At 39.8% G+C, this 16,284-nt stretch overlaps 1 protein-coding gene across 2 annotated transcripts in view; it reads left to right on the forward strand.

Moving 5' to 3' along the window:
- Nucleotides 1-16,264, forward strand: part of LOC136707198 (collectin-12-like) — a 21,145-nt gene extending 4,881 nt beyond the window's left edge. Inside the window, exons 3-9 of one of the 2 annotated variants that reach the window (XM_066681140.1) lie at nucleotides 2,872-2,994; nucleotides 5,447-5,533; nucleotides 5,720-6,763; nucleotides 10,419-10,910; nucleotides 14,431-14,576; nucleotides 14,787-14,896; nucleotides 15,356-16,264. In XM_066681140.1, the coding sequence (XP_066537237.1) occupies nucleotides 2,872-2,994; nucleotides 5,447-5,533; nucleotides 5,720-6,763; nucleotides 10,419-10,910; nucleotides 14,431-14,576; nucleotides 14,787-14,896; nucleotides 15,356-15,500 (2,147 nt within the window). In that variant the 3' untranslated portion in view covers nucleotides 15,501-16,264. Of the gene's footprint in view, nucleotides 1-2,871; nucleotides 2,995-5,446; nucleotides 5,534-5,719; nucleotides 6,764-10,418; nucleotides 10,911-14,430; nucleotides 14,577-14,786; nucleotides 14,897-15,352 lie in introns of both variants that reach the window. The other variant, XM_066681139.1, reaches the window with a different exon arrangement.
- The last annotated feature ends 20 nt before the right edge of the window (nucleotides 16,265-16,284 follow it).

A 16,284-nucleotide genomic window follows, 5' to 3' on the forward strand; every position in this document is an offset into this window, starting at 1 on the left:
GGGAGAACACACCACACTCCTCACAGACAGTCACCCGGAGAAAACCCACACAGACACAGAGAGAACACACCACACTCCTCACAGACAGTCACCCGGAGGAAACCCACACAGACACAGGGATAACACACCACACTCCTCACAGACAGTCAACCGGAGGAAACCTACGCAGACACAGGGAGAACACACCACACTCCTCACAGACAGTCACCCGGAGGAAACCCACGCAGACACAGGGAGAACACACCACAATTCTTTCTACCTAGATTTATTATTTTTGTGGCCAGATTACTGAATTGCAATATTATTTAACCCTTTATTTGACAAAGAGTAAGCTTCAATTCATACCCCATCAATATATGTCTTACCTTCTTTCATTTAATGTGAGGGAGCGTGGGTGTAATGCCTTTGTGAGTAAATCTGCTGCACACTGTCAGTTTTTTAATGTGGATAATCTTAAAATATACACTTGTATGTTTATTCTCTCTCTTTCTCGCTGTCTCTATCTCTCTATTTCTCTCCTCTTCCCTCGTTCATTTTTTCTGTATATCTATATATCTATCACAAATAAATATCCCAGATTCTCTCCTATGAACATAAAAACACAGAGGAATTTAGGTCTGGCTGGTATTCTCTGTAAGGAAGCCAGAGGTATGTGGCTACAGGTCCAACAAATGCAATGTTTTTAAAATCAGAAAAGCGAAATATAAAAGACTGAATTGTTATCTCAATGACACCAGTACAGATAAACATGTTCTGTAGCTTGTGTGTGTGTGTGTGCGTACGTTCGTGTGCACCATCAGGTTTGTGCACACACACACACACACACACACACACACACAAAAAAGCAAACACATATTTTCACCTTTTAGGTTTCATTTGCTGGTTAAGTGTGTTGTGAATAGGTGAATGCACTAATATGTGCAGAGTAGTGGGCTTGGGGCCTTTAGGGAGGTGGCTCTTCTTTCAGAATTCTAATGACGACGACGGTGGACTTGGATCAGATCGATTTCTCCCAGTTTCTTAAGTGTTTAATTCTTCTCTCCATTAAACAAGTTTAAAAGGTGGGGGTAAAGGGGACAGTCTAAGGATCTAATGAGAATTGGGCGGTGTCTTATTTTGTTGTTCAAGAATGAGAACAGTATGAGAAATAGTCTGCAATTCAAACTTTGAGCCAATACACACATACACTCATATTCTGACAGAGCGGGCCACCCACTTAGAACTGGCCAGTAGTAAAGCTGTTTTACTTTCATCATCATGTAGATCATGACTTTCTGGGAAATCACACTGACCTTTGTGGTTATTGGTAAAACGCAGTTATATTTTATAAAAAATATGATTTGAATGTTGGCCTCTGGACTTGAAACGTTAAACCCATAATGATGATTAAAGTATGTTTCATGAATCATTAATGAACTGAGTAAAAAAGAAGTAAGACCAGTTAGAATCCAAGCACTTGTCAGTGTCACTTTAAAGGCTAAGCACCAGCTCTATGAAAGTGTCAAACAAATAAATACAGTGGAATTTGAGTTCCTAACTTGTGTTTATTGATAGTCAGAAAACATGTTATTTCTTACTAATTCAAGGAATAAGGTTTAAAAGACCGTTGCCCCCCCCCCCCAACGGTGTTCGGAAACTCTAATAGGCGTCTTGCCTGTGACGTAGATGGTGGACAACAACTCTAGAAGCTGCACTTAATTTAATGCAAAATGATGAAAAGGTGTGTTGTTTTTGGCTGCAATCATTCAATGTACAGTGGGACATCTGTGCACAAATGGCCCAAAGATCCCAAAATATCCAGGAAATGGACTAAATTTGTCAACTTTAAACGGGCACTTTGGAAAGGACCATCCGCTCACTCCGTTATCTGTAGCTCATTTCACTGGCGCTTTTCCAACAATATGGGCATGTAAGGACACCAACGAAAGGTGTTCAAGAGCCTCTGTAACATGGAGGTAAACAGGGTAAGGACACTCACTTCGCCTGTCTTAGTTGGTGTTAGTTAACGTTAGCTTGACTCGCTAAACTCGGTGTCTCAGATTATACTCGGCTACGTAGCTGCATTACGGAGGTTTATAGTGTCGGATGAATTCGAGTTCAACTTCGATCACATTTACAAGAATAACGGTACCTCTAAATTTGAGTTTAGCTTATTGCTAGGCTATTGTCATGAATAATGTTGGTTATTTAGCTAGATACTGTCATAACAGTCAGTCATAACGGTGTTTTACCCCGGCGTTATTCAGCTGTTGTCCACCAGTGACGTCACGGTTGCGTTCAAGAATTTCCGTAGCGAGCTCGGGTTTTTCCATCAATTTAATAAAATTGTCAGTTTTAAAGCAAATTAAGCTGCTATTTTCATATTAATTCATACTTATATCTGTCAGTAACTACAATAATGTGAAATATTCATGGAGGTCCATTAAGTGATGCTTAGCCTTTAATACATACATTAGTGAATTTGACAAAGGACCGTTCTGCCTGGCATCGTAACATCTTTGTTTGAAATGTGGTTAAAAACATATCACTATTTGAATACAGCAACGCTTCAGAGTGTTTGAATAAATGAACCAATAAACATGGTACAAAATGACTGTTAATAACATCTTATAACTTACACAGGAAATGTCCTTATCGTTTGATGGAAGATCACAGTAAAGTATGAACTCTGTCTGTGGCCCAGGGACATAGGCTTAGGTTCATTTTGATTTCAGGTCAAATGCTGCGTGCTGCATCTCCTTCTGTTTGATTGTTTGTGTGTATTCACCTACAGCAGAAACTGAACTGTTGAAGATGAGCTTTAAATGTCCCACATTTAGATTTAGAAGGATTCTTTTCTGATGTTAGAAATGTTTGTCTGTCTGTCTACAGGAATTCAAGAAGGAGCTCAGTGCACCAAGTGTAAATCTGAGTGGGCTCTGAAGGCTGCTATTGGACTGCTCTATGTTCTCTGTGCCCTGCTTATTATTGCTGTCACCATACTGGGCTACAAAGGTAACACACAAGCATTGACTCAACAGTTAAAAAAGGGCACAATACTTTTTTTTATTGTTAAGTAATTGATACATTTGATGTCCAATAAGAAAAGTAACGTGAGTGTGTGTGTCGCCCTGTGAAGCACTGGCGCCCCCTCCAGGGTGTGTTCCTGTTTTGCGCCTAGTGATTCCAGGTAGGCTCCAGACCCACCGTGACCCTGAACTGTATAAGCGCTTACAGACAATGAATGAATGAATGAATGAATAAGACGTAACTAGACAAAGGAGGAGTGAACACTTAAGTGTAGTCAGTTCTTACCTTACACAATGCCCTACAAGTCCCTTCAAAGGCTAATGCTCCAATGAATCTAAGAGAGTGTGCACACACAGCTTGTATAATCTCCAAAGAAAAGGATGAGACGAAATGTGATGCTCTGGAGCGACCGTAGAAAAACCTGCGGTCACCATGCTCAGTGCCAAGAATGGATTAGAGGAGTATGAGGACCTCCAGCGTCAGTCTGGGAACAGTGGGACCGTGTTTTCTTTAAGGATGTTGCTCCAATCAGAACCTTTGAAATGATTTGTGGTGGTATTTGTGATCCAAAACCACATCATTATATGAGATACACTGTTGCACTCATGGCTTAATGCAATGAAATCCTCACAATAATGTTCCATGATCCGATGCAAAGACTTTGCGGAAGAGGAGATTACTGCAGAAAACAAGGACAAGTCCTCTGTTAATACCCTTCATTCCTGAAGAAACAGCGGGTCACCCACATTTGGCCATATACTGTACTTCATATACTTAATTAACACACTTTATATTCGAACATGACACTGGGGTCCAGAGGTCACTAGGACAGATCAAGCCGTGCGAATAAATAGTGACCTAGAGGAAGTTAGTCATTTCACTATGTTCTAAAACATGCCAGTTTTTTTACTTGTAGTAGAAGCTGTTGAGTTATAAGCTGCAGTTTGTAAATAATACATATTAAGCTAGAACTGAATAAAGTCTGGCATTCAAGGAGTTAACTCTTGCGTAAGTTTAAACCCTGGTACGAATTCTTCAGTGACCTCAGGTTGCTTGGCTCAAGACTTTGTGTTCTTGCTTCATTGGTGTGTTTATATTAATTGGATATCAATTGCATGTTCTATTTGTTTGAGTGTGAATGAGGTCATGGTACTGTGTGTGTGTGTGTGTGTGTGTGTGTGTTTTGCTCAGAGATTGTGTGGGGTCTAATTCCTGCCAGGAATGACTACTCTGCTGTTTGATCACCATGGATACTGCTGGGGGTTTGTTTGTATTGTAGTGGAGGTAACTCTGTGTGTGTGTGTGTGTGTGTGTGTGTGCACATACATATATGCATTTTATAGTTCTTTCAAGAGTAATTCTGTAAGAACATGGCAGATGTTAGTAATCTGAGCACTGAGCTGAAGCCCTATAAACTCTTCTTCGTATTGAGAAACTATTTTCTCTTTTTTCTTTTTCTCTTCTCTTCTCTTCTCTTCTCTTCACATATAGAAGGTCACTCTTCTGTTTATAGTGGAAAAGTACTCAAATTGTGAAGGTTCTAGTAATTTCCAGTCAGTCACGTGCTTCAGTGTTGTGGGAGCATCCTTTAGGATTTGTTCATTCAAAGACCAAAGCCAGCAACTCTCTCTCTCTCTCTTTCTCTCTCTCTCTCTCTCTCTCTCTCTCTCTCTCTCTCTCTTTTTCTTTTTTATCTCTCTCTCTCTCTCTCTTTCTTTTTTATCTCTCTCTTTCTCTCTCTCTCTCTCTCTCTTTCTCTCTTTTATCTCTCTCTTTTTCTTTTTTTATCTCCCTCTTTCTCTTTCTTTCTTTCTTTTTTTTTCTTTCTTTCTTTCTCTCTCTTTCTATCTCTTTCTCTCTCTCTCTCTCTCTCTCTCTCTTTCTCTTTCTCTCTCTCTTTCTCTTTCTCTCTCTGTCTCTCCCTCTCTTTTTTCCTCTATGTTCTTCTCTGTAATTTATTACATGCTAAAGAGTCCTTTGGAAGTGTTTTTTTTCCGGAAGAATCTCATTCTCAGCTTCAGTAATTCTGGTTTGTAAGACTCCCAAGAAATGTTCCAGAGGAAACGAAGGGGCCTGCAACCTGCAGGGGTGTGAAACCACCCCCACACTCTCCTGAGCAAAGAAAGAACAGTAAAATAGAGCAAAGAATCTGGGATTGGTGACTTTGATCTCTGAGTTTACTGAAAAGTCTTCTGAAAAACAAAGTAACAGCTCCTGAGTCATGACTGCAGAGCCTTCCAGGAGATTTTAATGATGAGAAGAACTCCGTAACCACAGCAGTAAATTACATAACATCAAACACACTACAGCAACATTGTCCCAATAAGCGATTCATCAAGTTTATCTCTATTGTGTTGTAAGTTTGACAGTGATGGGAGTCATTAAATATCTATCATATAAATATAAATTCATTGCTGTATGAACGATTCTCTTCTAGTGGTCCAGAGAGTGGATAATGCCACTGAAGGAATGCAGAGGTATGGGGGGAAAATCGTTGCTATGGAGCTTGATGTGAAAAAGCTAGGTAAGATGCATTAATATACAGAATTTCATTATGCAACGTATCCCTTGCTAAGTTTACTTTGTGTTGCTTTGCACTCAAAAACTGTATTAGCAAACCAGTCTATTCAAAGTTCATTTAACATTTATGTTTAATTTTGTCCACATGTCTCCCTCATTTCCCTGCTGTCCCTCTCCTGCTCTCTTCAAGATGATGAGGCTGGTGTGAAGTTGAAAAACACCTCCAGTGAACTGCAGATGTTTCGCTCTGGACTGTCAGCTTTGCGCCAGACACTAGCTGCAGTCTCTGACCGTGTCACCAGCAATGCTGTGGCTTTGCAGCAGCTCCGAACTTCATCTCAGGATGTCCGTTCTTTGCAGGACTATGTGCGCTCACAGCTAAATGCTCACTCCAGCGCTCTGCGCTATGTTAATGCTACTCTCGTCTCAGCCTCTGCTAGCATGCCTGCTCTGCAGCGAGACACCGCCGGACTTCAGCACAACCTGCAGGCTTACATCAACGCTCAACGCTCGCTTCAGTTCAGCGCTGACGGCCTCAACCTCACGCAAAGGCGGCAGGACACAGTGGCTGCAGTGCTGCAGCGGACAGTGGAGGCAACTGCTGAGGCCATACATAGCATGCACAGTAATACGTTAGCGGTACAGCGAGACACGCAGCTGGTCAGCAGCAACGAAGCCTGGCTGAAGGAAAAAATCCACAACCTGGAAGGAGCTGAACACAATACGTCTGCCCAAGCCAGGACCACTTCGGATACCCTGGAGGAGCTCAACACTCAGCTAGTTAGCATCTCCAATCAAATACAAAACGTGAGCGCATTGAGTGATATCAATACAGCAAACCTCCGGGAGCTGCTGGACCAGCAAAAAGAATACGGCAGTCACACAAGTGCCCGGTTCGATCAGATGGAGGAACACCTTGACAGATCAGAACAAGGGGTGGACATGGTGACTGGAAACGTGAGTCACGCCACAAGAATGCTGGGAGGAATTAACGGAGAGCTCAGTGCTCTACGGAGCTGTTCGGACACAGTGGGGCGACATTCGGATATTCTGTACAGTCTTAACAGGAGTCTGGCTGAAGCACGGGTGGACGGGCGTACTCTAAGGTCTCGACAGGACGACCTCTCCGCACGTGTGGACAAAGAGGTCAGCAGTCTGTCCATTGTTATGGAGGAGATGAAGCTCGTGGACACCAAGCACTCACAGCTCATAACCAACTTTACAGTACTGCAGGGTATGTTGTGATTTAACAGTGTCAGATATGACATGGACAAAAGCTCTCATGTACTCTGAGACCCAAATGACCCAAAGGTTTATGAGTTCACTGAGGTCATTCATCAAATGTGTCATGCAGAGTTGACCAGCAGTCTGAACATGACTAAAACGCATACCTCACGCTCTTTGGTGCCCTTCAAAATAAGGATGTCCTCAGGTACTTGACTACATGATTAGCCATTTGAGATGCCAGTATTAAAACACTGAAATCATTATTTTAGTACTGATTTAGTTTCATCGAATGACAGAGGAAAATATACAGCCCATGAATTGTGCACTTTCAGCTGTGTAATTTCAGTTTTGCTGTCATTGGTGCATGATTATTTTATATTGCACTGCTATAAAACACGGGTGCCTTACCACGAAAGAGTTGCTAAGGACACGGTACGCTTGTCTGAGATAAACTAGGCCTCGCCTCTGTGGTCAGCAGTGTTAGCCAGTTGCAGATGAAGGAAAGAGTTGGGACAAGAGCCGTGAAGTCTGGCAGTTTTACTGACTTTACGTAGAGAAGTTCTCATCAGCAGCCATTACAGTTAGCCCTGATGTTCCCTTATTAGTTTTTTTAAAGAGGCAGCCTCCATTACTCACACACTCTTAAAACATACCAGTTTCCCTTTGTTATAATTATTTTATTGTGTTTTTTGAAAACACATCAAACTCCACACAGAGCGAAGATGTTCTGAGGCTGGGTCTGAACCCACGATCCTAGGACACTGCAGGGTTGTGTTACAGCGACACTACCAGTTGCACCACTGGGGACCCTGTTTTTATATAAAATATTTATTAAATAATGATAAACACCCTTCGTAATTAATAACTGACAAGTGCCCAAATACATTGCACAGCATTAAATGTGTTTAAAATATTATATTTGGCAGCTGATTTAGTCTTTTGACTAAATGTGCAGTTTTAGTCACATTTTAGTCAAATCTGTAAAATAGTTAGCCTAGTTTTATTCACGTATTTATAAAGGTTTTCCTATTTAAGAGGTTTTATGTTTTCTTACCAACGTTGATAAACAATATTTTATGTTACATTTAAAACCATTTTAAACCTCAACTTCAAGGGTTTCAACTCTTTGAATCATTGGCCAACAGTTGATACAAGCTACACGTAGATGCTCAAATAATAGATTCTATACTTCTTCCCTAAATCTATACTACAATATACTATACTACATTATGCCATAGCATAATACACTACAATATACTATAATACACTATACTAAACTATACTATAATGCAGTATATTAATACTATACACTAATATACTATACTAAACTATAAAATAATGCGGTATATTAATACTATACTATGATACACTGTACTAAACTATACTATACTATAATATACTCTACTACATTATGCCATAGCATAATGCACTACATATTGTATACTGTAATTTACTGTACTGTAATACACTATACTCTATTAAAATATACTATAATACACGATACTCCACTACAATACACTAAACTATACTATAATGCTGTATATTAATACTATACTATGATACACTGTACTAAACTATACTATAATATACTCTACTACATTATGCCATAGCATAATACACTACACTATACTGTAATTTACCATACTGGAATACGCTATACTCTATTAAAATATACTACAATACACTATACTCCACTACAATACACTAAACTATACTATAATGCAGTATATTAATACTATACTATAATATACTATACTACATTGTGCTATTACATAATACACTATTCTATACTATATATATTATTATATTATAATGTACTATAATACACTATAGCAGTGTATACCAGAGGCTCAATAAAATTATTACTTTATTAAAAAATGTATAAATAACTGAAAATCTGAAACTGAAAAATGTTCATGTGAAAACTACATAAAGTTTAACGTTTTTCATAATTAAGCTTAGTTTGTGTAAATTATGTGTAAATGTAGTTTGTGTAAAAAAAAAAATACAATATGGGCTTCGAAGAAACTATATCAGTCTGTAAGGGAAGGGCTGGGGCAGCGTTTCCCTGCTTCTTTTTTCCAGGGAGGTAATGCGATCTCTCAGTATTTTGCAAAATCCTTGTAAAGAAAGCCCAGTTTTAGCTTCTTACTAAATGTAGGCAAAGGCTAGAGACAGACCTGAGTATATTTTGATTCTGTTGCAAAAAGGGCAAAGTGGAAACGAGAAAAACAGAGACCAACCCCACAAAATACTCCTAAGCCCAGAAGGACTATATCTAGAGGCGTATATAGAGACAATGCTTAACTGTAGAAAATGACGAGGCCAATCTTCGCATCTTTAGAGTCCTAAAACACTGTTTAAAGCACATATTAACTTGATCTCATGTTTTTATAATTTATTTTATTTCCCCAAATTTGCATATGCTCTTATAAATGTGTAACTTTGTTTAAAACATTAATCTTAGGTCTAATTATTTGTATGTGCGTTATAATTTTTAGTAATTATTTTAGAATAACTTTGTGAAGTGCATGCAAATTATGAATATTCAAGCAAGGCATTCATAGGATTGATAGGTGGTACTTGGATTTGATTGATTTGATAATAGGTGCTACTTGGTCTAAAAAGTTTGAGAACAACTGCACTATACTATAATATACTATACAACACCGTACTATAATACACTATACTATACTACACTACAATTTACTATACTGTACCATACTATACTATAATATACTATACACCACTATACTATATTATACCACAATATACTATGATATGTTATGCTATGCTATACTATACTGTGCTATGCTATGCTATGCTACTTAAATTTAAATTTGGCCCTCCCTTGTGACAAGTAGATGTTGCTGTGTCTTCTTTTTGCAATGTAAATGGTTTCTGAGTATGTTTCTAGTGTCATTTGAGCAGCAGCTCTGAACAAAGCAAAAAAAGACACAGGAAAAGAAAAAGTAAATGTGACCCTTTGCCCTGACAACAGCAAACAGACAGAGCATGTTCCTGTTTATTTTCCCTGCAACTTTGTGTTTTCAAATCCCAAATATTTTACTATATATTGTCATAGTTTTTTAAAAATGAAATGAACACTGTTTATAAAGAAATAGCCAGGAAACATAAAGAAAAAAGAAAAGAATGTTACTGTCAGTAAATGTGACTAACAGTGTAAACCAGGTTTAATGAATTTTAGACTGGGATTTTACCTTCAACTAAAACTTTTCATTCTTCAGTTGCCTCACATGATATTTTACTGACACAGCTCTTAACGTATTGATGGTATAGGGGTGCTTTTCAAGACAGGGATAAAGTGAAACCACCCCATAGACTACTGTTATTGTCTACTGTGATAAATTACACACTGTAACTAGGGGTGGGCAATATTGCAAAAATATCATCAAGGTTTTATCACTTTTTTATCAAATTTCTTTTTCATATTGGGTTTTTAATACCATTTTGAGAGTTATTACACAGTAGAACCAAATTAACATTTGGGTAATGTTAAAAATATATCCTTAAAAGAAAAAATAATAGCAGACCTTTAAAGAGGTCCAGAAAGATGCAATTGAAGACAAAAGAACTTAAATCAAATCTCTTAAAACGATATAAATCCCAAACACCACTGACTATTTCCATGTGTTTGTCAGGTCCTCCTGGCCCAAGAGGTCCCCGAGGTGACAAAGGTCCAGTTGGTGAAGTTGGTTCTCCTGGCCACAAAGGAGAGCGAGGCGATAAAGGAGAGGCTGGCGTTGTTGGCTCTCAAGGAGAAAAGGGAAGCCTTGGTCCTCCTGGATTTCCAGGACCCACAGGAAAACAAGGGTCACGTGGAAGCTCTGGACCAAAAGGCCCAAGGGGATCAGGAGGCCGTGCAGGTCCCCAAGGTCTCAAAGGAGATCCAGGCACACCCGGCCAGCCAGGTATCGACGGGGTGCTGGGGCCTCAGGGTTTACCGGGGCCGACAGGTATTCGTGGACCAATTGGCCCTGCAGGATATCCAGGTGATACAGGAGCTGCAGGGCCGATGGGACCTCCCGGACCTCCAGGTTTACCAGGCCCACCAGGCCGAAACATTGCATTGCCAACTATTCCTGTTGGACTACAGGGAGAGGTACCAGGGTTTTCTGCCAGATCTATTCCAGGTAAGACCACCAAATATGGGGAAATTATTGTTAAAACTGTATGAAAATAAACACCCACTTAAAACATCAGCTGACACACCTTGAATCTCCCAGTACATGAACTCCAGACTTGGGATGGAGCCTGTAGTCCCAGTAATTTGGCACCAAACACGCAAACATCACATGCTTTTGCTATAAATATTGACCTAATCCTGTTGTTAATCACTGTGTTTTCCTTATTGAAGCAAACATTTCCTGAGTGATGACCTACTTATTGAAGACTCTAGAACAGTTGTTCTCAAACTTTTTAGACGAAGTAGCATCTGTTATCAAATCAAAGCCCACTTATGAATCCTATAAATGTCGTGCTTGGATATTTGTCATTTGCAAACATTAAAGTTATTCTAAAATAATTACAAAAAATTATAGAGCACATACAAATAATTAAACCGAAAAATTAATGTATTAAACACAGTTATACATTTATGAGAACAGTGCTCACAGTGGCTCTCAGCTCTTGTATCAGTAGGTGAAGGAGGCACTGTGCTGTTAAACAGTGTTTTAGGACTCTAATGATGCGAAGATCGGCCTTGTCGTTTTATTTCATTTAAGTGTTCTCTCTATAAATGCCTCTAAATATAGTCCTGAGCTTAGGAGTATTTCATGGGGTTGGTCTCGCATTGCAATAAAGTCTGAATTACTCACGTCTGTCTCTAGTCTTAACTAACATCTGCCCCAGCCCTTCCCAGCCCTACAGACGCACTGAACTATAGTTTCTTCGTAGTCCATGTTGCGTGTTGTTGTTTTTTCTTTACACAGATTTTATTAAAGCTTCATTATGAAAACCGTGAAACATAATGTCAGTTTCAGATTCTCAGTTATTAATTCATTCTTTAATATATTAGTAATTTTTTAGGTCATCTGGCATATCACCACTTGCTGCTACCACAGTTTGAGAACCGCCGCTCTAGATTATTCTCAGTGCTGATCAAATGTGCACTGTTGTGTTCCCTATATGTTTATGACAACCCTAGAAAAAAGGAGACTGCTAAATGGCCTTATTACGGATGATCAAAAGTTATGAAAAACAAACAGACTTTGCTTTGCTTTGTTGTGTGCACTGACAGCATATGTTTCACTTTAGCTTAAAATAGAACAGACTAGGAAAATCTGACTACAGAGGATTACAAATTTGAACGCACCATGCTCTTTCTTAGCACTGCGGCTAGTTCTTTAGTTTAGGAACATATGATGATGTGAATCTTAAGAAATCACTGTATAGATACTTGACAATTTGACTGGAATGCTGAAAAATGATTGAAAGCTTTTATACAAACATAGCACACAATGTCATTTGTGTTTGGTAGATTATTTCTTTGTTGTAACAATGCTTCTTGGCAATAAATCATATATCGTTGGAGTCTGTTAATTTCACTTTTAAATGGTGCCACATTTGTAAGGGACATGCATTTGTGGGATGAGCAGTAGAGCTGAGTGTGTGGGTTGCGCCCATGAAACATTTGCCAAATCCTCTCTGCCAAAGCCAAACTGCTTATTCTGCCATTGACTCGTTTGGTGTTTGGTGGATTGGAAGATTGAAGTTTGAAGAAACAAGATGTATTGGTAATTTAACAATTTATTCATTTAACAAACAAGAACCTCAGTAGCGTGTGGAAGAACCATACACAGCCACAACAGCCTCCACCACCTCCTCCTCACACTGCTCACCAGCCTGGTCATACCCTGCTGTGGGATGGCATCCCGTTCTTCAACCAGCATTTGTCGCGAGTCAGACAACGTGGTTGTGTTGGTCACTCTGGCTGATTACACAAGCTGATACCACTAGTGTTCAATGGGGTTGAGGTCAGGAGATGGCAGGCCTTTCCACCCTCTCCACTCCCAAATTCTGGAGGTATTCTCTGATAAACCCCGCTCTGTGGGGCGAGCGTTGTCATCTTGGAGGATAGAGTTCAGTCTCAGACTGTGGAGATGTGGGATTGCCACTGGTTGTAGAATTTCATCTCGATATATTTCTGCATTGAGATTGCCTCCAGTGCCTTCCAGTGAGGGAGATGCTGCTCCACACCATCACACAAAATAAGCTGTTTGTCATTGGCAGATTTTTCATGGGCACAACCCACATTCTCAGCTCTACTGCTCCTCCCATAAATGCATGTTCCTTACAAATGTGGCACCATTTAAAAGGGAAATTAACAGGGAGAGATTCATAGGACTAGCAGGGTAATTCTGATGCGCCTGTTATTTACATAAGACACAGGACAATATCAGAACAACTTGTTTTATCCACTGTTCTCAGACATGCGCCGACTGTTATATTTCAGTTTGTGAATTTGTAGGAATTCCAGTAATGCACTCAAATAGTGATTGTTTCATAATATTCCTCCTTTAACTGAAGTGCTCAGTCATCATGGATCTGAGAGGACATGGGGCTGAAAACGAACAAAAAACAGGCACATTTTAAAATAAATAGTCTTGCTCTGGACTTCATTTGAACCAGTGATGGTTATGGTTTAGGGTTTCTTTTGCTAAGGCAGCCGGCCAGGTTGGTGTCAGGCATTAATTCCACAGGGTTCCAAAGAACTCCTGCACACACCGTGTCAGCTGGAAAGCTGAAGCAAAACAGAACGGTTGAGATAATTTGCATTAGAGTGGTTTAAAAATGAGAAAATGGAAGGTCAGAGCCTCCCAGTGGAGGTTCAAATGAAGCCCAGAGCAAAACCCGAGCCCTAGAGAGAGATGAAATTGGCTGTGGTTCAGTTATCTTCATTCACTCTATGTTTGAAGCAGGTCTGAGCAGGAGAGGAGCATCGTTTCTCTGGATTGATGTAAAATGTTGATATTTGTATGATTGGCTTGCATGATGTTTTCTGCCCAAGATGGGGGAAGTTGACATAGAAGGTTGTTGCTGCTGTTTAGATTAGAGTTGGGCAATATTACTAAATGTTTATTAGTATATATTATTATAAATGATGGGCGGCACGGTTTCGCAGCTGGTAGTGTCACAGTCACGCAGCTCCAGGGGCCTGGAGGTTGTGGGTTCGATTCCCGCTCCGGGTGACTGTCTGTGAGGAGTGTGGTGTGTTCTCCGTGTCTGCGTGGGTTTCCTCCGGGTGCTCCGGTTTCCTCCCACAGTCCAAAAACACACGTTGGTAGGTGGATTGGCGTCTCAAAAAGTGTCCGTAGGTGTGAGTGTGTGAGTGAATGTGTGTGTGTGTCTGTGTTACCCTGTGAAGGACTGGTGCCCTCTTCAGGGTGTATTCCCGCCTTGCGCCCACCACAACCCTGAATTGGAAAAGGGTTACAGATAATGAATGAATGAATTATAAATTATATTTTATACACTTTACTCATTTTCAGGGCACTCCAAAAGTGAACAGCTGCTTAAACCATGAACAAACATTACACAGAACCTGTAAAGTTAACGGTATATAACACACTGTAGCAGAAAACTGTTTCTAAGGGGATGGGACAGCATTCCCCTTTCTCTGATGTTAGATTAAAGTCTGTCTGTGCTCTCCAGGTGAGTCTGGTTGCCCTGCTGGTTGGATGAGGTTCAGAAACAGCTGCTACTTCTTCTCTACTGATCAGTTCAGCTTTGATGTTGCTCAGGAAAAGTGCAGCACCATGTCTTCAGCCATGATCATCATCAATGACAGTGAGGAACAGGTCAGAGAGCCCCACTGCACTGTTGTCCTTTCTGTTCATTTTGTTTACACCAGATTCTGTGGAATGTATTCAAGGGCTTATATATATATATATATATATATATAAAAGAATGGCATGTTTGATAACGGAGGATAGACGGTGGACAGTGTATGGAGGAGGATGTGGGAACTGTTTGTTGCAGTGAGGTAAACTGATGTGTTTTATCCTCAGGGCTGGCTACATCTTCAGACGGTGGGTAAAGGCTATTTCTGGTTAGGTTTAACAGACAGACAGGAAGAGAATGTTTGGCGCTGGGTGGATGGCTCTGTGCCTGCGTTCACGTAAGTAAATCAGTGTGTGTTTTTCTGTGGGTGTATGTGTGTGTATATATAGAAGAGCAATCTTACTGCTGCGTGATAGTGTTATACACAACAAGAGTCCTTTTTTTACAGTTAATATAGGCTTCATATATATGTTCTAATTTTTTGAAATCCTGTTTTCATGGGTTTTATGAGCTAGAAGCCCAAATTATGTGGAAATAAACAAAGAAATACTTTAAATTGTGGGCCCTGCATCTATAAATCTATGAAAGTTTATCTTTTTAAATGGAATTATGGAAATTAATCAACGTTTCCATGATATTCTGACTTTCTGGAATGGGTCTGTGTGTATATATATCCACAATAAGATTAGGATTAGATTTGGTTGTAGGTTTAGAAAGTTATTATATGTTGTCGCTGATGGGACAAACTCAAATGTAAAATGCACATACTTTATATAACGTGTGTGTGTCGCAGAAGGTGGAGGCCTGGTCAGCCTGATAACTGGAGCCATGGGCATGAAGATGGCGAAGACTGTGCAGGTCTTGTCCATGGAGGACTTTGGAATGACTTCTACTGTGATGACCGATTAGGCTCTATCTGCGAGCGAGTGACAGAGAGCTGAAAAACCAGAGCATACGTACAAGTCGGCTTATGTCCCACTGGATATATGGATGCCATCACATGGCCCAGGGCTTGTGTCAGAGATGGACAGGCGTATTACCAGAGATGCGCACCAGACGCAGGTACAGTGCGAGACAGAGGACACTGTCATTGTTTCCTGAAGGGGAGGCAGAGGCTACAGCCAATGGGTCTGTAAAGAGATTTAGCCCATTTAAACTGCAATCGGAAATTACATCGGTGCCATACAAACAGTCAACACAAACCTTTGAGGAACCACAAATGTTTAGCTATCAGTGTTAAGCTAACACTGTCCAGCAACATGAAGATAGGTTGTGCTGGACATCTGAACTCAGCTCAGCTGAACTAACCATGCTAATAATCTAGGACTGGTCATAATAACCTGGTCTTAAAACTTTGCAACAAAGGCAAAAGTAAAAACCCATAATGTTGTTCGCAACCAGGGAAATGGCTGCTTAAAAAAGCGTAAGAATTTAGTTTTTCGGTACTTTTTATATTTCAGATTTTTAGAGTATTATATGTACATGACATATCAATATTCAAAAGTATATATTTTCTTGTATTTTTTAATTCATGCAAACAAGAATGTCCTTTCTGTATGCCTTCTTGCCAGACACAAACACGTTCATATGCTCCCTTTCATTCTTTAATTAACAAAACACTGAATAAATACTGACTTTGTCTACCTTCAATTTTACATTTCAATATAAACACTTCAATAATGCTACACCAAAAAAATGCATTTGTTATTGTTTTTTATTGTTTTT

This window comes from Hoplias malabaricus, chromosome 9 (assembly GCF_029633855.1).
Source record: "Hoplias malabaricus isolate fHopMal1 chromosome 9, fHopMal1.hap1, whole genome shotgun sequence".
Taxonomy (NCBI): Eukaryota; Metazoa; Chordata; class Actinopteri; order Characiformes; family Erythrinidae; genus Hoplias; species Hoplias malabaricus.